Here is a 24,015-nt window from a genome sequence, read left to right as displayed (position 1 = left end):
GCTCCAGAGAGGCCGGGGTCTGAAGGAGGAGCCCAGTGGGGAGGCTGGAGAGAGGCTCTGAGAGCTCTCCCGGGGCCCAGGGTCTGCACACCCACGGGGGTGGGGGAGGGCTTGGAGGCGGCGGGGAGCTGGGAGGGAGCACCACTCTGCACCAGGCTGGGGTCTGGGGCCCCGAGCTCCCAGGGGCTCCGCCTGCACAGTGTCGGGCATCGGGGGGCCCGCAGACTTGACCCAGGAGAGTCTGGAAGGAAGGAGCCCAGAGCTGGGCGGCGGGGGCTTCCCCTGGAGCGCCCTCCCATGCACCGGCAGCCGGTGTGCCCACAGGGGTGGGGGCTGAATGGAGGCCAGTGGCATGGCCACCACGGGGTGCCCACGGGGACCTCCCACCCGGGCTGCCCACACGCACCTGAGGTGGCCTGCACGGCCACGCGGAGGAAGCCCTTCACCTCTCCCTTCTCGCTGACGACGGCCACGCGGTGCACCAGGGGGACGGGGTACAGCAGGTTGCTCAGGTAGACGAAGGCCCTGCGGGGAGCAGAGGCCGGGGTCAGGGCCCTCCCGGCGCGCGCTGGGAGCGGCGCTGGCGGCAGCGGGGCCCGGGCTCACGACACAACACTGCGAAGCAGAGCCAGGCGCAAAGCAGCCGGGGCGGCGAGCAGGCAGGATAGGCAGGGGCTGTGCTGGGTGGGGGCGGGAGGGGGGGTCCGCGGGCTGCAGAGGACACAGGAGGCGGCAGAGGGACAGAGGAGGAGGAGGGCGTGCGCAGGGCGGGCAGAGAGCAAGTGCGGAGTGGGGCTGGCACGGGGCAAAGCCCGCAGGGCCGTACCCGCTGTCTGAGAGCTGAGGAGGGAGGTTTCAGCCTGCTTCAAGGAGGAGGAGGACCTGGGGACCCGGCCACGCCGAGCTCGGACCCCCACACTGGCACACCGCCCGTCCCAGTGACCCCTGACCTCAGGGCCCCACGGAGGGCTCCTATGGTGGATTATGGCTCTTGGTTCCTTCTCAGACCCTTCCAGGAACACAGCGGGTGGGAGCTCACGGTGCCCGCCAACGGGCACCCCCCCAGCTCCGTGCCAGAGAAGTTGGCTGAGCAGAGCCCTAAGGGCACCCCCAGACCGCACGGCAGTGCTTGCTGAGCCTGCCCGCCACCCCCAGAGGGCCCAGAGCCCTCCCCATCCCAAGCTGTGCCCCCAGCGAGTGGCAGGACAGGCTGGGCAGTGGCCACGTCACCCAGGCGTCTGCCACACTTCCTGAGCTAGCCAAGGTGCAGACGTCACACGGGCAGCTGGGAGGACTAAAGGGACCTGGAAGGCCCGGCCATCCAGCCAGGTGCGCCGGCGGATGAGGAGCACGATTCCTCCCTTCTCAGGGGCACCTTCCCGAGGGGACCCCTGGCCCCGGACAGGTGGGCCCGTGAGCCCAATCCCGGTGAGAACCTGCAGCTCTGTTCAAGCTTCAGCGCAGGACCCGCCCCCACCCTGCTCTCCCCGCAGGCCCCGGGGGACGGGCAGCTCCTGCTGCAGCCCTGAGCTCCCAGGAGGGTCCTGGGGCGGCTGGGGGGCTCCAGGGGAGGGGTACAGCTTGGGCAAAGGTGGGCAGGGTCTGGACACAGAAGGGTCGGACGCGTGGGGGAGCAGGTGCAGAGGCGGGGTGAGGGAGGCCCAGGGCCTCAGCCAGGGAGAACAGAGGAGGTTATGGAAGCAAGAGCAACAGTGGGGGTGAGGGTGGGGGCGAAGGGGAGGTGGGGGAGGGGAGGGCGCACTCTGCAGGCCAGGTGGGGGCTGGCACCGGGGTGCACGGCCCAGGGAGGAGCTGGGAGGAGGAGGAGAGCTGTCACCCCAGCCCCGGCCCCCCTCAGCTTGCTCAGAGGTCAGACACCATCCAGCAGAGCTCCCAGAGGACACCCTACGACTGCCATTCCCCAAGGGCCCCATTCGAGGCCCTGGTGCCCCCCGTCAGGTGCACCCACTCCCGCTGGCCCTCTGCCCACGGGTCAGAAACCTGAGCACCTTCCTGGGTCTTCTCTCAACCGCACTGCTTCTCCCCAAACATCTCTCTGGAGTACCAGCCGCCCTTCTGCTTCCCCCGCGGCCCCCACAGCAGCCAGAGGAGGCTCCAGGCTCCCACCGGGCTCCCACCCGCCCTGCGTGCTGGCCGAGCCCCGCCACCCAGCCACCCCATCTCCCGGGACACCCCAGATGCTCTGCTCCCCCCGCCACCCAGCGAGGCCCGTTCCCACCTCTGCTCCCAGCCCCTACGTCACATAACTCCTCATGGCCACCTGGTTATCTGACTCGGCCATGGGTCTGTCTCTGCCAACTGCCTCTCACTTCCTGGGCACCTCCCAGACCAAGACAGGTGCCAGCGAGAGGGGAAGGGTGTGCTGCCCCAGGGGGCTCAGTGTCACCCTGGGCTGCCCCTTCCCCGGGACGGAGGAAGCCCCCCTACCCTGGCCAAACGCGCCCTCTGACAACACCCCGGAGGAGGACCGTTCTGAGGGAACTCCTTGTCCTCTTGGGGAACTCGCTGAAGGGCAGCCGTGGGGATGGATGCGTGGGCATTTCTGCCGGAGTCGGGCAGGGGCGGGGCAGGGGTGGGGCTGCTGGCAGAAGCCGAAAGGAACTGGGGCTCAGAGAGCAGAAGCCCCCTTGCTGCAGCGGCAGAGGGCATCCCGTGGACAGGTCCCTCTCCCAGCACCCACCCGGGAAGGGGTCCGGGTGGCCTGCTCCCCCGGGGCCCCTGGAATCCTGGCCAAGAGCCTTTGCTTGAAATCGGGGGCATGTGTGTGTATGGGGGGGGGAGGGCGGCCACGAAAGGAGCAAGGCCTTGAGGTCGGAAGGGGACGTGGAGGGAGCCCAGGGCTCAGGCTGCAGGAACGGGCCCAGATCCCACTCGGGCCCCTGGCTGGGCCCCACCTGGCCATCCCAGCACGTCGGAGAGCTGAAGGGACCGAGCAGGACAGCCCCAAGCCCACCTCCCAGGGCAAGGCGTCTTTCCTGGGGCAGGGCCCACTGCGGAAAGCCCCGTGTTGGGAGGCAGAGAGGCACTGGGGGGGCTCCCAGGGGCCCCGGGCACGGACGGAGGAGCAACGTCTATACTCAACGGGACGACCTCAGAAGCAGGGCCACTATAGGCCAGGCCCCGGGCTCCACACCCCACACCCCACACCAGGGTCCTTAATCAGTAGAACCCCTGGGAGGAGAGCCACTGAGCCAGGAGGTGAGCCAGGGTCAGGCCACGGCGGATCCCCTGGCCCGGGGCTGCCTTCCTGGACGGCTCAGGGGGGCGATTCCTGCGGGGGCGGCTCTGAGCACGACCCCTCCCCCTTTCCGAGCCCTCAGGGTCCATGCCCACCCACGTCCTGACTCTCCTCCCCGTTCCTAACAAAGGCCAGGCCAGAGACAGACTGAGGCGGAGGGCAGGGCCGGTCCAGGTCAGGAGGCCAGGCGGTGACACGCAGGCCCTGTCCCCAGGCCTCACTTCACAAAAGCTCTTCCCGAGTGGATGCTCTCCACCACGCTGCCCACCCGCGGGTCCCTGTGGCTCTGCAGATCTGAGGTTCCCACAAACCAGCTGGAGGCTGGGCCTCTCATGACCCCAAGGCCTGCATCGTCCCACTGGTGGCCCGTGGGTGCAGAGCCATGACGCAGTCCTACGAGCCCACACCCCTGCACTCACTAGGGGCCCGGACGACACGGCGGTGCTGCCGGCCACCGGGCAGCAGGTGCACCCACAGCCGGTCAGTTCCCAAGGTCCCACCCCTCACGTCTGGGCGGTGGGAGCGGGGCTGCCGTGACCCATGGCACGTCGTATTCACCTGCCCGCGTTTCCCCTCCTAGGGGTGCGTCTTAGATGGCACATCACAGCCGGGGCGCCAGGGCATCGGTACCCCCCTCGCGGATCAACGCACAAGGCTCGCGGACAGAAAGGAAGGCGCCCGGGGCGGGGTTTAAACCCGCAGGCTGGCTCCTCTCCAGCCCCAGTGGAGGCAGACACCACGCTCAACGCCCACCTGCCCAACTCACACAGCTGATTGCTTAAGTAGATCAACTCTTCCCCGATCTGTTAGGATTTCCTTCTGCCAGAGGAGAAGGAAGACGCGAGTACCCGTGGCATCGAGGACCGCAAAGCCCGAGTTCAGATCCTTAGACAAGATACATCCTATTTGTGCTCCCAGAGGCAGGGCCTCCGAGGGCTGGGGGCCTCTCCCTGATTGGAGGTGGGGGGTTATGCCATGAAAAGACCCCTGGGGTCCCTTCCCCTTCTCTCCTGCCATAACCCAGCTGCGAGTGAACGCACAGGCGCACGCTCCCCTCGGGCGCCCAGGTGGGATGCTCCCTCAAGGTAATAGGGCATCCGGTGCCAGATGCTGGGTCCGCTCTCCTTGCCACCCCTAATCCCGGAGACCTAACCTTGAGATGGTGGTGGGCACAGCAGCCTCCAAGGGCTGTGAGCCGGGGCTGGACGACCCCTGCACCCCTGGCCAACCTCACCCTGAGCACCTGAAGCCAGGACACCAGGGAGGGCACCCGCGTCACAGACACTGGCCTCCCCTTCATGCCCCGTAAGTGCCAGAAACAGCCTGACATCAGGAGCAGCCACACAGGGCCCCGCCAGCCACCAGGCACCCACTGCACCCCGACGGGCTCATAGCCTCGCTGGCAAAGATTCGGGCTGAGCGGCCCGACACACAGAGGGACCCAGCTGGGAGCCGAGGGACCGGCCTTGCCCGCCCGGGTGGCCTGGTGTGGACACAGAGCAAGTCAGCACTTTTCCACGCAGAGTCTGGAACACGTCCCTGGGTGTGTGTGGGGCGGTCCCCCACCCCCTCCCCTGCCCCATTTCCCCGGACCCTCCATCCCCAGCCGCCAGCCCCTCACCCTCCTCCTGCAGCTCCCGGCCCGCCAGCTTCTGCAAGCGGTGCTCCCGGCAGGGAGGAGAATCAGGGTCGGGGAACCCAGAGCCCCCGGGCCCACCCCACCTCCCCACTTCACCTGGCACCCCAGACCACCAGAGGGAGAGGCCACTGGGGGGCTAACCCTGGCCGTGGGTGAGGAGCCCACGGTCAAGACGTGGGGGTCCACGCGGGGGAGGACACCTTGAAGCAGGCTGAAACCCGCCCCGAGAGAGAGAGAGAAGGCGGCAGAGCGGCAGAGCCAGGGCTGAGTGTGGCGGGAGGGGAGGAGGCAGGGCTAACCACGAGATTGGTGAGGTGCAGAGACGCATGCTGGGGCCAGGGAAGCCTTTCCGAAGGGAGACAAGAGTGGGCGCCCCAATCCTGCTTAAGCTTTGGAGAGAGCCAGCAGCTACCAGAAGGATGAAAGGAAACCAAAGATGGGTCCTTCTCAGGGCCTGGGCCTGCACAGCTGCTGCGCGGGAGAAGCCAATTCTTGCCAAACCAAAAAGATGGGGACGTTTCCAAGTGAAGCCCTTTGCAGGCCGCCCGCCGTACGGGGGGCTGGCCTCTCACGGATGACTTTACTTAGGTTGGGTTGTTTCGTGACATCTCAGATCCACAGAGGGGGGGAGTGTTGGAAGGACCCAGCTCTTTCTGGCTGAGACTGCAGAGCCCGCACCCCGTTTCTCCCGGTGCCCTCGCTCCCCTGCGCCCTGAGCCCACGCCTACCTGACACGGGGGCTCCCCGGGGCTTCCCAGAGGCCTGCGCGGAGCTGGGCCCCGGGGCGGCACGCCCTGTCGGGCCCCGCAGAGCGGGAGGCCCAGACCCGGGGCGCCTCGCGGGGTCAGAGCCCCACGTTCTTATCCAGGAGGCCAGCATGTCACGCTCGTGGAAAACTAATCAGAATAAATCCGTGACATGCCCCCGCGGGAAGCTGCTTCCTCCCGCGGGACACGTTGGTGGGGCTTTCACTCCAGGGTCTGCACCCAAGGGCTCCCCGTGGGAACCCCCTTTCTCTGGGGGCCAGCTTCCGGGACTGGTTGCTCCGAGGTCAAGACTTGCAAACGCTCCCAGCGGCCTGGCCCAAGGAAGCGATGTCCAACTCAGCAAGGGTCGCTGTTGGAGCCGTCTGACCCCTTTTATATGCGTGACATCTACACGCAGCTGTTTCGTGAGCCAGGTGCTCCACGACTGCAGCTAGGGTTCTAGATCTTTCCTTCGCCGGTTTTGCTTCCATTCCACGGCAACAGAAGCATGAATGGCAGCTGTATCTGCCCAACCTGCCGGCAAGGTCTGGGCTGCCCCGGGGCCTCTGCCCTACCTCCTGCCCTTGGGCTCCCGCTTCTGTCCAGAAAGTGAAGTGGGGCCCGCTCTGCAAAGGGCACGTCCCGTGAGGGCACGGGCCACATGTGCCGTCTCCCGCCATGACAGCCAGGAGGCCGGGGGAGCGAAGGCTCAGGGAGAGGCAGGGCCCCCGGGGCCCCAGGCTTTGGAGGCAGACCCCGCCCTGCCTGAGGCCAGCCTTCCTTCCCGCCCTCCGGGACCGCGTCCTCTACCTTCTGCTCCTTCTCCCGGAGGGAGCGGCACGGACAGCAACCCAGCAGCCTCCGCCTCTCGGGCCATAGCAGGAGAAGGCAGAGGGAAGCGGAGCCGGCCCCGCTGGTGGTGGGTGCCGAGACGCAAACCCCCACTTGCCCAGATGTCCCCACGGGCCCTGCTCGAGGACTCCTCCCAGGGTTCTAGAGCCTGTCTGCAGAAGGAGCTCCGCCCGCACGGAGCCGGATGGCCGCGCTCCGGGTGCACCCCGACTCTCCCTGCTGGGCACACTCCAGCATGGTTAGGAGCCCTCTCGCTCCCTCACGCCCTCTCCTCGGGGAGGCCAGCCCCTCGGCCTGCCTGGCCTGCCTCGGCCTGGGGGGTCTGGGGGAGCTGCCCCTGCATACCGGGGGGCCACGCCCTGACGGCGGTCAAATTGTGCCCGCAGCAGTGCTCCTGCGCAAAAGAGCTGGTTCCTTCCCAGCATGCCGTCCTCGACCTCACCAACCTTCCTACTAAACTGAACAGGGGGGGCCGGTCGTAAAACGGGTCCCGGCCGTCGCACAGCGCGTGCTCCGGAAAGACGTCGTCCTCCAGGTCCTCCTCCTCCTCCTCCTCCTCCTCCTCCTCCTCCTCCTCCCCCACGCTCTGCTCCTCGGCAGGCTCGGTGGCGTCGGAGTCGGGGCTCGAGAAGGTGGGGGAGGGGGTGAGAGCAGCCATGCGCTCGCTCATGCATGTGTTGAGAAGAGGGTAGCTGTTGCAGCCAGAGATGACTGAACTGAGGTTAGTACGACAAGACAGAGAGAAGTTAACACCAGCTACTCGCAGGGACGGACAGGGGTGGGGGCGGGGGGCTTCTGTTTAAAACCAAAACCAAACACACAGACCATCAGGAATGCTGCTTTCAGAGACAAGAGAACCACAAGTGCACCCCCGTCCCCAGGCTTGGAAAGAAACCGCACGTGTGGCCAGTGGAAGGCTACGGAAAGTTCTGGAAAGCCCCCTGCTGGCTGGCGTGATCCTGGCCAGGTGTGGCGGAGGTCGTGTGAGGACCGGGTGGCTCAGGAAGCCTGACCAGCCACCTATTCACGCCTGTGGACACGTGCAACCTGGCGGCCACAGCCCCGCAGCAGGCGTCGGGGGCAATGCTGAGACCCCGTGCCCTCCCCGGTCCCCCAGGCTACAGGGCCCACTGGTCTGTGGACAGGAGTGGCTGGGGGGTGGGGAGCCTCGGACCCTGGAAGGTCGAGGATAGGGGAGTCAAGGGGGGAAGGGCCTCTTGCTGGGGTCCCCCAGCCGGGGGGCTCGGCCTTGGGAGGAGGCCCCGTCCCTGCCCCCACCACCTTCTCTCTCTCTCTCACTCTCACTCTCTCTCTCTCTCTTGGCCCAGGGAGGGAAGGAGGCGCCCACCTGCCCACCAGCCGGAACCAAGGAAAGCGGTCGTAGAAGGGGTCTCCTCCCGTCACCACGTTGTCACAGTCCTCGATGACACTGGAGGGCACCTCTGCCGCCCGGTCGTACATCTCCCGCATCAGGTCCAGGCGCTGCCTGCAGGGGCACAGGGAACACCGTGGGCCTCGGCGGAGCGTCCGGCACGGCTCTGGCCACCGCTCAGCGTCATCCGGGGACCAACGCGGTCCTCACGCTCGGGATGGGGCGTCCTGTGCAAAGCCCTTAGCGCTCAACGGTGGGATAGGATACAGACACGGGAGGTATCTTAAAAATGATCATCCCCAGAAAAGCCAACATGCTGAAGGAGAAAGGAAGTGCTGTCCCTTCCCCCCGGGACTGGGGAGTGACGGGCATGCCCCGTTCGCCTGCGGGAGGGTGGGGAGGGCCGGTGAGCCTGGGCTTCTGCTCACACGAGTGGGAAGGCGCCACACGGGGAAGGAAGGCGTGGAGGGGTGTGCCCGGGTAGGACTGCGAGTGTGCACTAGTGGCACCTTCCGCTCCCTGTATTTTACGACATCGAGACATCTCTGGGGGCTCCCTGGCTGGGCCAGCCGGCGACCGACTTGCGGGTGAGCCCCCGTCACTGAGCCGCACTCTCTGCCCAGAATCACCCTGGGGTCAGGCATTGGGCCACGGGGCTGCCCTGTGTCCTGAGGTCCCCAGAATAACTCAACCGGGCCGGTCCCAGTAGATGGTCCTGCTCCCGGTGGCCGAGGACTCGCCTGGCTCTGCGCCCGTGTGCCTCCCTCCCGGTGCCATGGCCCTGCCTCTGTGCACAGCCCCACGTCCAGGGCACCTCAAGCCGCGTTAGACCTTCCTGTGTCTCTCACAGGGACGCTGGACCCCCCGTCCAGCCCCCCTGTCCAGCCCCCTGCCATCTCCCCCGGAGATCCCAATGGCCCGGGGTGGGGAGGCTCCAGGCTGAGCGATTCTGAGGATGCAGCCCCACTCGGTGCGCTCCGAGACCCCTCACCTGCACCCCCTAGGGGCTGGCTGGCTTGTCCCGAAGCTCTGCTGGCCCCATACCCCCTCCCGCCGCCCCCCCCCCCGGCCTCATCCGCCCCTTCCTCCAGGAAAGCACGGTAGGCTTTACCCCTGCGTCAGTAGAAGGAGAACATGACTCGATAATAACGCTTTTCCTCTTGATATTTAAAGCAATTACAGCAGGAGAAACAAGCACACGGACACCGGAGCGCCGTGACCGCACCTGCCCCATGCCCGCCCCGTGCCCACCCGCACCTGAGCTTCTCCAGCGTCCAGTAGTGGGTGGCCCCGTTCTTCTGGTCTTGGACCTCCACGGCCACAATGGTGCGCGGGAAGGGGCGAGTCTCCCGGTCTTTGGCGGCCTCTGGGGGCAGTAGGTCCGGCGGCAGCGGGGAGTAGAGCGTGTCGGTGAGGAGGACAAACTGGAACTGGACCTGTGGTGGGCGGGAGACGACTGCCCATCAGCCCTGGGTGGGTGCGTCCGTCGGATGCAGCTCACCGGCTGCTCCCTGAGCGGGAGGGACGCCCGCCCACCCGGGGCCGCCCCCCGGGCCTCCCTCACTCTGCCCAGCGCTCTAAGGGGGCCAGGTCAGGGGCGGCTGCTGTGTGCTCCCGGGGGGGGGGCAGGGACGGTCGGCACCAGGTCCCCTGCACGCAGTGCAGCGTGAGGGGGGCAGCGGGCAGCGGGGCAGGAGCCCACCTTCTTCTTGAGCTCCACGCTAATGGCGTTGGCCTCCTTGAGGAAGATGGCGTTGCCCCACAGCAGGTCCCGCAGCGACGTGAACTGGTACCACTTCCACTTCCGGAAGGCCCAGAGCGCCAGCTCACACTCCCTCTCCGTCCACTGGACTGTGGGGAGAGGCGCCCGTGCTCATCACAGAAAGGCCACGACGCCCCCCTCTGCCCGGACCCAGGGCTCTGTGCTTGGACCCCAGGCTCACATGCACCGTTCTGGGCGCTCGGAAGGAAGGGGAACTGGCAGAAAGGTCTGAAAGGCTCCATGTGCCCCCCGAGAGGCGGACCAGACCTGGAGCAGCCGGAGGGCCTGCCTGGTAAGCTAGACAGGGCCACCCACCGCGCAGGGAGAGCCCCGTGGGGGCCGCGGGGGGGGGCCTATGCCCACAGGAGGGCGGCCAGGATGGCCACCCAGGGCTCAGCCCCACACCCCGACCCAGCTCACACGCCTTTGCCCGCTGGCACCCCAATAGAAGGGAAGCAGGGGCCCCAGGAGGGGAGCCTGGGAGCCCGGCCGCCCTCATCCAGCGCTCCTGTCCCGAGGGAAGGGGCCTCCCGGGGTAGGTGATGCCACACAAGGGGAGGCCAAGGTCACATGAGCACAAAGTCCTGAGAGGCCAACCAGAGGCCACGCGGGACCTGAACCCAGGGCCTGACTCCACCCCGTCTGCCCTGCCTGTGGCCCCCTTCATGCCCACGGAGGCCTGAGGTCAACGGGGCAAGGGGGCGGGCTCAGCAAGGATCCCGAGGGAGGAGCAGTGACCTAGGCTGGGGAGGGGCACCAGCCCCATGCAGGCGGGATGGCGAGTCGTGCAGCACCTGGCTGCCCTGCTTCCAGGTGGTTCCCACCCGGACCGGCGAGCATGAGCTACCGCACAGCCTCGCCCGAGCCCCGGCACCGTGGGAGCCAGCCTGGGGGACAAGGAGGCCGCTCCTGCAGGGTGGCCCGGGACCCCAGGGCAAAGGAGCAGCCCGGGGGCTCTCCGTCCAGGCCCTTCCCCAGCCCAAGGCTCGGGCGCTGCCAGCTGAGAGCCCCTCACCTTCGTCCTCCGGCTCTTCCTCCTCCTCGTTCACCTCAGGGTAGTACCTGGAGTCCATCTGCTTCTGCAGGGCCTCCAGCTTGCTCTCGTAGTCCTGGCCACGGAAACGGCACTGAGGGCCCGCGCGGAGACCAGGCCCCTGGCCGCCCTCCCGCCTCGGGGACCCGGCCCCCAACCCCGGCCGGCGGGCAGGGCCGCACTCACCAGCCTCTGCTGCTCCAGCAGGTACGTGGCCTCCTCTCGCTCGCGGCGGTACTGGTCCTCCAGCTCCTGGAGCCTGCGGGAGCGGGCAGGGGTGAGGGCGCGGCGGGAAGAGCGCGCGGGGCGGGGCGGCCACCCCCAGCTCGGGCCTCACCTCTGCTCCATCTCCTGTTTCATGTCAATGCCCTGCTTCTCCAGCAGCTCACGCTGGGCGAAGGCCCAGTCCACGGGCTCGGCGGGCGTCTCTGCGCAGGGCGTGCGCTCGCGCTCCTGCCTCGCCTGCTCGGGGTGGTTGAACCGGAACACGTGGCTCTTTCCCATGATGATGCGGTTGCCTGGGGGACGAGCAAGGCCAGCAATGGAGGGGGGCTGTGGCCTTGGGGTGGCCGCAGGGGACGAGGGCAGAGAGAGGGGGAAGGTGGAGCACAGGCGCTGGCTCCGCTGGTCCTCACAGGTCCCCGCTCTGCACCAGCCAGCACCTGCCCTATGGCTGGGACCTCACTGTCCCCCCAAGCCCAGCCCCTCAGTGCCCAGCCATGCTGGCCTCCCCCCCGTGCCCTGGCCCCGCACGCTCCTCCACCCCCGGGGCTGTGCTCGGCTACTCCGTAGGCCACAGCGTGGGCTCCAGGCCTTCGTTGCCCATCGGCCTCTCCATGGGCTACAGCAGGGCAGGGGCCGTCTGTGCATGGCGGGTCCTCCCTCCGCTCCTCCCCAGCCACCTTGGCCGGCCACCCTCAGCTGGTCACCGCTCTGCCCTCCCTGCCCTCGGGCCCTGATCACAGCCGGGCCCAGCTCCCAGGAGGGACACACCAAGCTGAGGCCTGTCCTCCCTGCCCTGCGTGCACGGACCCCAGGCCCCGTCCTGAAGCAGCAGGGGAGAAGGGCCCAGCGTGTGCACGCCCCAGCCATACCTGACCGCAGGATACTAGGCTCCGTGACTTTCTTGCCATTGACATAGGTGTCTGCGCCCTCGCAGGGCTCCAGGGTCACCACGGCTGTAGGACGGAGAGGAGGACTGTGAGGGACGGTCATCCTGGGTAGTCACGCCCTCTGGCCAACGGCAGGGCTTGGCCCACCCGGCCACCCAGGTGGCCACCCAGGTGGCCCCCAGGAGGCCTCTCTCCTCCCTGCTGGCTGCAGAGCCTGACTGCCGGCAGATAGTACCGCGTTTGGGACCCGGGGAAGCCTGCGGAGGGCTGAGCCTCACACAACAGATGAGGAGCGTGACACGCAGGGAGAGGCCACGTGCCTGAGTCAGAGAACCAGGATGGCTGCCAGGGTCTCCACGGAGGCACGGGCGGGAAATAGTGGCTAGCATGTCCCCGGGAGTCCCAGAGTCCCCCGGAGCTTAGTGCCCCCACACCCAGCGGAGGGCAGGCTCTGGGACAGAATTCTGGGAGTGCCGACATCCCCAACACCATCAGGGCGTCATCCTGAAATGTCCCCGTCACAGTGGGCTGCAGCCAGACACTTGCCAGGGAGAAGCCTGGTGCTGGGGGCCACGGGCACCATGACACCACATGGACAGAGCAGCTGCCTCCCTGAGAGGGCCACACCCAAGATGGGCAACGGGGACAAAGACGGGCAGGCGGGCTGGGTCATGGACAGATGGCCACCCCGAGGCCCCCCGGAAAGTGTGGTCCAAAATTAGCTCTCCACCCCTCATCCGGGCTCATTCCTCACGGCTTTACTATCCTCCCGCCCAAGAAGACCCCGGCCCACTTGCCGTCCACAGCCCAGCACTCAGAGCCCCGATCCAATGAAGGGGCTTCCCCGGGACTGACCGGGGAGCCTGGCTGAGCCCACAAGCCCCCGCTCAGGCCTGATGGTCAGCAGCACCAGGGGCAGTGGGGAGACAGGGGGCACAGAGGGGCAGAGATACCTTCACTGCCCCCTCGGGAATCGCTCCGGAAGACACAGTGCTCCTCCTTGATGAAGTGCCCGCTCAGGACGATGTCCTGCCGCCGCTCCGCATCCTCCCGGCCCACTCTGGGGAGACGTGGGGGACCATCAGCGCTGGCTGGACCCAGTGTGCTCACGATGCCACCCACTGGCCTGTCCCCGCCCCTTCGTGGGGATACCCAGTAGGCTCCTTGGGGAAACGCCCGGGGTGCACACAGATGAGGAATGCCCCAACACAGCCCGGCCCAGGGGAGCCACTTGGCACAGAGTAGCCGTCGGCGTTGTCTCCAGCGACAAGCACGGGTGGAGAGCAACGTTCCAGCAGATGCCAGGCTCGGCAGCCCCTCTGCAGGGGGAGCCTACCCCCCGAGACCCCCACCTGGTGATGCCATCCTTGATGTAGTACAGGAGACACTCGGACATCAAGGGGTCCTCGTTCAGGTTGACAAGATGTGGTGTCTGAGGAAAAAGGGGGGGTCAGCTCTCCCGGGGGGGCGCAGGCGCCCAGTGCTGGCCACCCACCTGACCCCTGTCTCCTCACGCCCAGACTGCCACCAGCCCCAGGCTTGGCCTCATGGGGACTGTGTCCTCCCAGGTGGCTTCTCTGAGGAGCCCAGGAGCTCAGAACCAGGGGGGCAGGCAGCTGCCAGGTGGAAGGCACCTAGTGGGTGCTGGGCTTCCAGACAGGCTGGGAGCCCAGGGTGCTGCTGGGGCTAGGGTGGGCCCTTGGATATACAGGGTGCAGGCTGGGTCCTGCAGGGTCGGGGCACCATGCTCTGGGTCCCTTCCTCCGCCCCGAAAGGGGGCTCCAGTACCCCGCTCCAACTGAAGCCCCAGTGGATCTGTGAGTCCAGAAGGATCAGGATGCTGACTGGACAGGGATCTGGCCTGGGGCTTGGAGCAGACGCTGTGAAAGTAGTCCCTGCTGGGCTGCCCGGCTCGGACCCCCTCCCGTCCGTGGGCCGCCCGGCTCGGGCCCTTCTCATCCACGAGTGTGAAAGGTGACCACCTATCTGAGCACTGCCCTCAGCCTGGCCCCTCCCAGAGCAGCCCCCGCAGGCTTCGCCCACTGGGGCCCCAGGCCCACTTCCTGAGCTCGGGAGCACCACCCCGCACGGTGTGCCAGGCCAGGGTCCCGCAAGCTGGCGGAGGCCGGGATAGCATCCTCGGCTTCCCACTGGGCACCTCAGAACGAGCAGCCTCCACGGTAAGTCCCACAGGCCCCCCACCCTGTGCAGGACTGTGAAGTCCTGGTCGTCGGACACCAGGGACAACTGTCCCCAACCAGCCCTTCTCCCGAGCACGAGAGCCGAGCTTGGCCGGCCGGGCTGAGCAGGGGCCCAGCTGGCACGTGCACTTCACCAGAGTCCCTGGAATGCCAGCCTTCCCAGGGCAGCGCCCGGACCAGGGCCGTCCAGTGTTCCTCTGCCACCGGCCCCAGCCGCCTGCCCCCACCCCACGGCTCTGCACGGTGGCCCTGGGTACCCCCCCAGGAGGGTCAGGGGCTGGAAGCCCACAAACAATCCATTCCAAATGAGAACGAAAGGCCTACGGGGGTTGGGGTGGACGTGAAGCAGCGTAGCACCCGCTCCCCAGCACAGAGCCTGCCCACAGGTCCTCCCAGGCACGCCTCCTCCCCCTGCCTCCGGGCCCTGGCCCATCCTGCCCCTTGGCTCCCGGCCCGGAGTGCATGGCCCTGTCCCCAGGGAGCGGCCATCTGGCTGATGAATGCATCACAGCAGCATCCGCCCCCCTTGCCATGGGGTCCCCAGCCGCACTGCAGGTGCTCCACGTGCCTCTGCCTTCGGGTTTAGGCAACACAGAAACGCTTCACCCCAAAGCCAGGGTGAGAAGCCAGCCAGGGTGAAGCTGCTCTAGGGAGGGGGCAGGTGCGTCCTCACTGACCCTGTGTCATAGGCAGGGCCGGGGGAGCCCCGAGCTGTGGTCAGAGCAGACTGTCACCACCTCCTTAGAGGCCTCCCAGCTTGGAACTTGGCTCCTAGGAGCTCTAAGGGTCGGGCCCTCTTGGGGTGAAGGGGGGACCTGGGTCCTAGAATTACCAGACTTCTCCCCAGGGCTCACATCACACCCCACCTGAGCTCCTGAAGGGGATGGTGCTCTGCTCCCCTTGAGGCCTGCGGCTGACAGGGCCGGGGCCAGGAGGCCAGGCCTGGGAGGGAGAAGCCGAGGCCCGGCCGGGTCAGCCAGACCCGCTTCCGCTGAGCTCCGAGAGGGCGGCTGCCTCCCAGCCTCCTGTCAGCCCGACCCTGCCCCAGTCTGGCCTCAGCCCTGAGGGCCCCCGTCCACTCCTCAGCAGAGACACCCACCTGGACGTCCTAAGGCCCCGGGGACATCCCGCCGTGAGGAGGCTGGGCCAGGTCCCCCCACAGGGAAGGTCTGGTGGTGGGCGAGCGCGGCCGCCGGTGCTGGACCCGCCCCCTCTCCTCCCAGAGGAGCCCTCTGACACCCCACAAAGGGCGGTGGGCCGCCGGCCGTGTCCGGGTCAGGCCGTGCCCCAGAACTGGAACCAGCACCTACCTTTTTGGGAGAAAACACCCCCAGCGTGCCGCCATCCTCCCTCATGGCCACGCCCATCTCGGCCAGCAGGGCCTCCCTGCAGGGACAGCGTCCAGGTCAGCCCAAGCCCCGAGGCCGCGGGACCAGCCTCGTCCCCACCAACCAGTCGGCCCACCAGGAGGCGGGAGGGCTCCGGCCACACAACCCCGGGCGGACCCCCATCGATGGAGGACCAGTCTCCTGATCAGGGATCGGGTCAACGGGGCCATGGGTGACGGGGGTGGGAATCCCTGGTGAGAGCGGATGAGCCTGTCCCACGCGAGGGCCTGACCACCCCCAGGAGCAAGAGCCCCAGGCGGGGGCCCCAGAGTCCTCAGTTTCCCCACTGCCCACCTCTCCATCCGGATGGCTTCCGTCCGCCGCAGCTTCTCCTCCCAGGTCTCGTTGAGCTCGGCTATGATCTTCTCCGTCTCCTGGACAGCGGGACAGAGCAGAGTGAGGCTGGGGGCCTGGGGCGTGAGCAGACACGGGCCGGGCCTCCAGGCAAGGGGCAGATGCACGGCCAGGTCAGTAGACACCAAGGCCCCAGCTCCCGGGTTGGCCCAGGCAGCACGATGCCCGGAAGGTCAAGATGCAGGGCTGAGAGGTTGACGTGCCCACGGACACAAGTCTCTCCTGTGGACACAGCCAGACCACAGACGGAAGGGAAAATAAACCTGGAGGGAGAGAGGCACGCGCACAGGACACGAAGGGACATGCGGGGACACAGAGGGATGTGCGGGGACACGGAGAGACACAGGGACGCTGAGAGACATGGGGACACAGACACGGGGACACTGAGAGACACAGGGACACCAAGAGACACAGGGACACTGAGGGACACGGGGACACGGAGAGACACGGGGACACTGAGGGACACGGGGACACTGAGAGACACATGGGGTCATGGAGGGATGTGCAGGGACACAGAGACATGGGGACACGGAGAGACGGGGATGCTGAGAGACATGGGGACACGGAGAGACATGGGGACACAGAGGGACACGGGGACACTGAGAGACACAGGGACACCAAGAGACACAGGGACACTGAGGGACACGGGGACACGGAGAGACACGGGGACACAGAGAGACATGGGGACACAGACACGGGGACACTGAGAGACAGGGACACCAAGAGACACAGGGACACTGAGGGACATGGGGACATGGAGAGACGTGGGGACACTGAGAGACACATGGGGTCATGGAGGGATGTGCAGGGACACAGAGACATGGGGACACGGAGAGACATGGGGACACCAAGGGACACGGGGACACTGAGGGACATGGGGACACTGAGGGACATGGGGACACTGAGAGACATGGGGACATGGAGGGATGTGTGGGGGTTACAGAGAGACGGGGATGCCGAGAGACATGGGGAAACGGAGAGACATGGGGACACCAAAGGACATGGGGACACCGAGGGACACAGGGACCCAGAGGGACACAGGGATGCCAAGAGACACGGGGACATGGAGAGACACGAGGATGCCGAGAGACACGGGGACACAGAGACACAGGGACACTGAGAGACACGGAGACACTGAAGGACATGGGGACACTGAGGGACACGGGGTCACCGAGGGACATGGGGACACCGAGACACTTATGGGGACATGGAAAGACGTGTGTGGACACAGAGAGACATGGGGACACTGAGAGACACAGAGACAGACATGGGGATGCTGAGAGACACAGGGACACAGAGAGACACCCAGGGATGCCGAGAGACTTGGGGACACCAAGAGACACGGGAACACCAAGACACTCATGGGGACACAGAGAGACACACGGGACACCGAGAAATATATGGGGCATGGAGAGACATGAGGACACTGAGAGACACAAGAGACAGAGAGACACGCAGGGACACCACCAAGAGACATGTGGGGATGCTGGAGACACAGGGATGCTGAGAGACGTGTGGGGACAATGAGAGGCACACGGGGATGCTGAGAGACACCCGGGGACACTGAGAGACACACGGATGCTGAGAGACGTGCAGGGGCAAGAGACACGTGGGGATGCCGAGAGACACCTGGGGACACAGAGATGCCGGGATGCTGAGAGACACGGGGATACCGAGAGACACATGGGACACTGAGAGATACAGGGACACTGAGAAACACACAGAGACGCCAAGAGACATGCAGGACAGTGAGAGACACGCAGGGACATGGAGAGACAGACGAGGACAGAGAGAGACAGACGAGGACACGGAGCGACAGGCAGGGATGCTGAGAGACCCGTGGGACACTCAGAGACACGTGGGCACCAGGGACACGCAGGACATCGAGAAATGCGGGGACACCGAGAGACACTCAGGACACTGAGAGACACAGGGACGCTGAGAGACACACGAGGGCACTAGGGACACATGGAGACACCAAGAGACACGCGGGGACAGAGAGTGGTTCTGAGGCACAGACGTCCCCCGGCCATTCCTGGGATGCGCACGGCCAGCACTGCCCACGTCAGCGCCAGCTCCTGGCTTCTTTCCGGGCCCCGCGCCCCAGGGTCGCCCACCCACCCCGCGCCCCATCCCGGCCCCGGTCCGGCCCCTGTCCCACCCCCTCAGCCGCCCCCGCCCCCGCCCCGCACAGCCCAGCCCCCCAGTCAGTCCGTCACCGCGAACCCGGCGGGGGTGAGCCCAGAACACCGGGAGGGGGCGCAGAAGTCCCAGGACCCCCAGGCCGCCCGCTCAGTGGTGCTGGCACTGGAGGGGGTACCCCGGACGCTGCGCCCGTGCACACGGCGCACACCCCGCGCTGTCAGCGCGCCCGGCCCGGGAGGAGGGGGCTCGGCCCCGCCCCTCGGTCCAGGCCCCCCAGCAGGTGGCGTCCCCGCCTTCACCTTCAGCCTTTCGATGGCCTCCTCGCTGCCCGGGGCAAACAAGATGCGCTCGTGCAGGCTGGACACGGAGGCGGCGCGGCTGGACAGGGCCGAGAGCGAGGACGAGGGGCTCATGCCCACCAGGGCGTTGGTCACTGTGGAGAGATTGTCAGGGGCTGGACTCAGCTCCGCCCCGCCACGGTTACGGTTATTGTTCTCAAGGTCGGACACGTCTACGGGAGGAAGGGGGGGCGCAGACACACGGGAGGGAGAGAAAAGAAAGACCGAGTTGGGAAAGAGCAAGAGGTGGGTGGAGAGAGGCGGAAGCAGGAGCCCCAGCAGGTGCAGCGCGGGGCCGCACGGACAAGCACATGCAAGGCTGCCTGCCACCTCCCGGCCGGGGGACCCCGCCCCAGAGCCCCCAGCACCCGGCGCAGCAGGGCACCCCTCGAGCTCCTCTCTACCCCACCCCCGCCCTGCCCGGGCCTGCGGCCTCCCTGCCCCCCGTGCCAGGGAGTGGCCTCCCTGTGCCCCCACCCCGCCCCTCGCCTTTGCTGTCACCGCCCTGTGGCCTTCCTGCACCCAGGGCCCTGGCACCCGTCATCCTCTCTGCGCCCGCCCTGTGCCCCCGAGGTGCGGGGACCGTGCCACACTACCTGTCCGGCCCCACCGGGCGCAGAATGGGCCCCAAGAACACCCTGGTGGACAGGAGAACAGGGGATCCCCGAGGGAGCCCCCACCCCAAAGAGCCTGCTCTGGGCCGCCCCGGGGCTCCGTGCCCCCCCTAAGGCTGGGATTTGGGGCAAGGACACCCCCTGGTTAGCGGAAGGTGCCCAGACCCCCTGGCAGAAGCAGACACACAGCAGAGCAGCGGCAAACAGGACAGCACGGGGTGCCGGGGCAGAATAGGACAGAACGGGGCACCCCGCGGCCCCGGGCTCAGGGAGGCGCCACCCCGTGGGCCACGGCCAGAGGGAGACGCGGGCTGGGGCTCTGGCGGCCTTTCTGGGGCTGGGGGCTTCGGGGTGTGGGGCCGGGAGCCGGAGGGGCAGACCCGGCCCTCCCCGCGCCCCCAGCCCTCCCGAGCTGCCCCGGCCTCTGGGGGCACAAGGCACTCGACCGGCCGAGCTCAGCCACTCCCAGCCCGCGAGGGCCCCTTGGCCTGATGACCACACGGACGGGGCCGAACCAGGGGCGCGGGGCGCGACGCCTGCACATCAGGTGCCTGAGCAAGAGAGCTGTAGCCCCAGCCCCCGGAAGGGGGGACGGCAGAGGGGGGCTGGGCAGGCCCCTCCCGCCGTGCTGCCCTACACCCCGCGGAGCAGGGACAGAAGCGGGAAGCGGAGAGCAAGGGGGATACACACATTTGGGTCCTCCGGGCACAGTGTTGGCTACGGGGAGGGGAGGCGTGGGGGAGGAGGAGAGACAGAGAAACAGAAGAACAGGTTTGTCTCCAGAGGGTCCGAGGCCCCCCTCTGCAGGCGGCCACCAGGCTGGGGGCGGGGGTCTTGGGCGGCCACTCAGGGACCACCGCAACCCCAGCACCCACGGCACGCCGGTGTGGCCTCCAGGGAACCGTCGCGGCCTGCCTGGGCCAGCGCCAATCCCACACCATGCAGTCCACCCAGGCCGAGGCCGGAAACCCCAGCCTCCCACCCGAGGTGGCTCGCCCGGGGACTTGGAGCAGGGCTAGGGCGCGGGCAGCACGGCCGTGGGGCAGCCCAACCGGGGCCCTGAGGAGCTGCCTGCCCAGGACCCGGGACAGGCGGGCACAGACACTCACTGTCGGTGATGTCCCCGAGACCCTGGGCGTACAGCAGGTCCCGCAGCCGGGTCACCTCGTCCTTGAGCTCACGGATCAGCTTGTTGTTGGGGTCCTCGTTGATGACGGCGTTACAGCGGATCTGCTTGGCCCGGTCGGCGTACCTGGCGGCCAAGGGAGCGTGGGCTGTGCCCGTGCCCGGCAGGCCCAAAGGGGCCCGGAGCAGAGCCGCAGTGAGGAGGGGGGGCCCCGGGGTGTGGCACAGTGGGGGGGCAGGTCGCCCCACTTGGAGTCAGGAGGCCAACGGCCAGAGACCTACAGGTGGGTCAGCCAGGGCTGCCCCCCCTGCTTGGGGAAACCGAGTCCCCAGGAGGAGCAGGGATGGGGTGGCACCTCTCCCCCTGGGGGGGGCCTTTGCACCTGGACCTGTGGTCCGGGGTGGGGGGAGCAAGTGTGACCAGAGGGGGACCCCGGGTGACAGTGGCGAGTGTAGCCTGCACTCCTAAGTGTCACGGCTTGGTGTGCATGTGTGCACGGGGGCCCCACTGCTTTTCCACTGGTGGCATGTGACCCGGAGCAACATACGGCCTCCTGCAGGGCCAGCTCCAGGTTCCCCGGCCCGGCCGCCCAACGCGCAGCCACGGGGACCGTCTGGACACCCCCTGCCCTTTGCTCGGGAAGGATCTGGTTTGCGACCACAGGCATCCAGGGCTGCTGGGGTCCCTCGGGTGCCAGGAATGGACGGGGCCGTGAAGGAGCCCCCTGGAGCCTCGAGGAGCCGCCCAGCTGAGGTGGCCGCACCCCTACCCCCAAGCGGTGCTCCTGATGCGGGCAGAGAGGGGACCGCGTCCTCCTGGAGGCAGGCCTCACCTCAGCGTGCTCAGCGTCTCGTCGTAGTTGATGTCCGCGGGGCTCAGGGCCGCCACCATCGCCGTCCTCGAGTTCCCGCCTGCGGGAAGAAGGCCGCGTCATGCGGGCTCCTCTCTGCCCTGTCCCCTCCTACCCGCGCAGCTGGGGAGGCCGAGGCCCAGACAGGTAAACCGAGTCACGGGCCAACGTGTGCACGGGGTTCTGGCCTTCCCCACCGCAGCGGGCGCCTCGGTTATTCTCCTCGGGCAGTGCTTTCCTCACGTGGGGCTCTTCTCCACCAGCCAGGCCGCCCCACCGGGAAGAGGGCAGCGCGGCGAAGCTCACGGCGTCTGCTACTTGCTTTAGAGCTTCAGCATCCAGGCCGACGCAGGATGCAACGATTTCTTTCATTTTCATCTTTCTCATTTAGAACATTTTTCTGAATATTTCGTGTCTGTGTCCTGCCCGGGGCAGCGCGGAGCGCGGCGTCGGGTGGCGCCCTGCCCTGTGCGAGGCAGCGGACGTCTGGCTTTGGCTCCGATGCCGCCGGATCACTCGAGGGCTCAGAACAGTCAGCGGCCGGGCGGTGCTCAGGGGTGGCCCACCGGCCTCTCCTTGACTCAGGGACGTGTGTCCCGCGGCCATGGTTCTGGGGCGCCGGCTTGGCCAGCGGGGCTCCCAGGCCGTAGCCACGAGGCCGAGGACGGCTGTGTAGGGCCCAGCTGCCTACATTCACCGGGTCAGCCCAAGACTCAGTTTACCTTCCTGGGTGTCAGCCTCCCAAGCTGTGGACACGGCCAGGGAAGACCCCCAAGGCTATTTTTGGGAAAAAAGGGGATCAGGATTGGGACGCTTGAGTCTCCATCCCCCTGTGTCAGGGAGAAGGGGTGACATATGGCGTCTCCCAAAACACCCGCAAGCACGCAGGGCTCCCCGAACCACGGGGTCCCAGCGAGGGGTGCACACTTGCTCTGGGCGTCAGGGGCGTGAAGCGGGGGCACCCACAGAGGTGTCGGGGGGCATCCTGCTTCCCCGCACCTGCCCCCTTAGCCCTTCGCCGACCGCCAGCCCAGGCCTTCCGGAAGGATCCCCAGGTTTGTGTCAGCCTCGGCCCAGGACGGTGAGGGGCCCCCTGGCGGCGGAAGGCCCCTTCCCAGGAGGAGGCAGGCCATGGGCCCGGGGCGGAGGTCGGAACCCCAGGGATCGCGGGGGCCCAGAGCCCTCACCCAGATTTTCCCGGAGGAGCCAGGTCAGCACGGAGTCTCTGTAGGGAATGAAATCGGTCTTCTTCTTTTTCTTGTTCTGTGGGAAGAACATTCCAGGTCAACCCTGAGCCCACCGGAGGGGGTGGGGGGCGGAGGCAAGGCACAGGGTCCCCGGAGCCAAGCGCTGCTGCAGGCAGGGCGCCGGGCCTCAGGCCTCCCCCCAAACCCCAGGACGAGGTGCCCCAGGTGCCCGTGTCCAGCGCCGGAAGCCCGCTTCTGTCACGTGCCCGCAGGCGCCTCCCCAGTCCTCCCGCCGCGCCCCTGGGCCACACGCCGGCCGCAGCCGATGGCCTCCTTCTGCTCCCTCAGAAGGACCAACCTGAGCCCAACCTGAGCCCGCCGCCCCTCACGCAGAACCGTCGGGAAAGGCGCCAGTGCCCTCGGCAGCACTCAGGCCTCTCTCCCTGCGCACGGGGGTGACCGCCGCGGACCCTGGGGACGAGGCGTCCTCCACAGCCCCGGCCTCCCGCGCGGCGTGTTCCGCCACCGAGCAAAGGCGGCTCAGGGGAGCGTGGGCTCCGGCGTGCACGGGCTGCGGCGAGCCACGGCTTCGGACGGCTCGACGCGGGCGCACAGAGGCCCAGGCCGTGTCCTACTCTCCAGCGCCTCCTGCCTCGCTGCCGCTGCTCCAAAGCCCCTGCGGACACGCGCGGCCCCGGCCCCTGGGCACCCCCACCCCAGGCACGAGCTCATCAGCTCATCCTAGATCCTCTGCCTCAGTTCTTTTTTCTTTTTTTAATTTTTTTTTTAAATTTTTAACTTTATTTGTGATAGTCACATAGAGAGAGAGGGAGGGAGGCAGAGACACAGGCAGAGGGAGACGCAGGCTCCACGCAGGGAGCCCGACGCGGGACTCGATCCCGGGTCTCCAGGACCGCGCCCCCCAGGGTTCCCCTCCGCCTCAGTTCTGAGGGGAGCTCAGGAGCCGCTCGGCGGCCTTCCCAGGGGCTGCCCGGCCTCGCGGGCCTCCCCGCAGCTCCCGGGGCTGCCGCCTTTGTCCTCCTCGGACTTGGCGCGCGCAAGCTGCGTTTCTACCTTGTTTCTGTTGGATTCCCGAGGCCACCGCCCTCGTCACACGCCGCGTTTCCACGGTAAAGCCCCGCGATCACGCGGCCCCTTCCGCGAGGGCCAGGGCCAGTCACCTGCAGGGCCGCTGCTCTTTCCACACTGGCAGCCTCCGTCACCTCACGCCGGGGCCTCCAGCGCTGACTTCCATTCTCCCGCCTGCCACGGGCCACCCCGCTCCCCATCTGCCCTCCGTGCGGCGGCCTGAGCAACAGGTGAAATGAGGCGGCGAGCCCTGCTGACAGGCCAGCGCCGCTCCCCGCTAGGCCACAATCGGCCACCGCCTGACGTCAGACTGAGACGTCCACCGGCCCCGCCGGCTCCGGCCTCTGCGTCTATGTGCCCCCAGGCCCCTGCTCCAGGCCCTGGTCCTCAAACACTTTCTCGCTCAATTCCCGGAAAAGGTTTGTTTTTTTTTTTTCCGGAAAGTTTCTGTCGCAACCTGCCCCACGGCACTTGACACAGCTCCCGCGGTGCCTCACACATCACCTCACAGTCCCTTCCTCACTCCCTGACGCAGCTCCCCGCAGCTCCCCGCGCAGCTCCGGGCCCTCACACGGTTCTGCACGATCCATCACACGCCGCGTCCCACCCACACTTCATGACGGTTCCCTCTCACGGCGCCTTATTTAGTTCTTCCCAAGGTTGCACCTAGATCCCCGCAGATCTCTCCGGAGCTCCTCACACAGCTCCACACAGTCCCTTATGGCCCCTGACACAGCCCTTCACGGTTCTTCACCCATTTCCCCAAAGAGCTTCTCACGGCTCCAACCTAGTTCCCCACCCCACGGTCCCTCCCACAGTTCTGCTTCTTACAGTTCCCCCCGCAGTCCCACTGCAGCTCCTCACACCCCACCCACAGTCCCACACGGTCCTCGGCTGCTTCACACGGTCCCCACGCCGCGCTGCACACTTCCGCTCACAGCTCCTCAC

General features: G+C 67.3%; 1 protein-coding gene across 30 annotated transcripts in view; it reads right to left on the bottom strand.

Annotated features, from left to right (window-relative positions):
• The window catches only part of KIF1A (kinesin family member 1A), an 88,140-nt gene that overhangs the window by 28,116 nt on the left and 36,009 nt on the right, over positions 1 to 24,015 (bottom strand). For 7 of the 30 annotated variants that reach the window (XM_072718962.1, XM_072718963.1, XM_072718964.1 and 4 more), the window contains exons 11-27: positions 21,979 to 22,054; positions 20,774 to 20,852; positions 19,925 to 20,067; positions 19,506 to 19,532; positions 18,163 to 18,296; positions 15,659 to 15,738; positions 15,287 to 15,362; positions 13,128 to 13,207; positions 12,729 to 12,835; positions 11,758 to 11,841; positions 11,001 to 11,181; positions 10,850 to 10,922; positions 10,646 to 10,739; positions 9,571 to 9,719; positions 9,126 to 9,304; positions 7,845 to 7,982; positions 407 to 525 (exon numbers count right to left, since the gene is read on the bottom strand). In XM_072718962.1, the coding sequence (XP_072575063.1) occupies positions 407 to 525; positions 7,845 to 7,982; positions 9,126 to 9,304; positions 9,571 to 9,719; positions 10,646 to 10,739; positions 10,850 to 10,922; positions 11,001 to 11,181; positions 11,758 to 11,841; positions 12,729 to 12,835; positions 13,128 to 13,207; positions 15,287 to 15,362; positions 15,659 to 15,738; positions 18,163 to 18,296; positions 19,506 to 19,532; positions 19,925 to 20,067; positions 20,774 to 20,852; positions 21,979 to 22,054 (1,819 nt within the window). Of the gene's footprint in view, positions 1 to 406; positions 526 to 6,942; positions 7,213 to 7,844; positions 7,983 to 9,125; positions 9,305 to 9,570; positions 9,720 to 10,645; positions 10,740 to 10,849; positions 10,923 to 11,000; positions 11,182 to 11,757; positions 11,842 to 12,728; positions 12,836 to 13,127; positions 13,208 to 15,286; positions 15,363 to 15,658; positions 15,739 to 18,162; positions 18,375 to 19,505; positions 19,533 to 19,924; positions 20,068 to 20,773; positions 20,853 to 21,978; positions 22,055 to 24,015 lie in introns of all 30 variants that reach the window. The other 23 variants (XM_072718966.1, XM_072718970.1, XM_072718971.1 and 20 more) reach the window with 5 other exon arrangements.

Source organism: Vulpes vulpes, chromosome 9, assembly GCF_048418805.1.
Source record: "Vulpes vulpes isolate BD-2025 chromosome 9, VulVul3, whole genome shotgun sequence".
Lineage (NCBI taxonomy): Eukaryota > Metazoa > Chordata > Mammalia > Carnivora > Canidae > Vulpes > Vulpes vulpes.
This window is presented reverse-complemented; position numbering and strand designations above follow the sequence as displayed.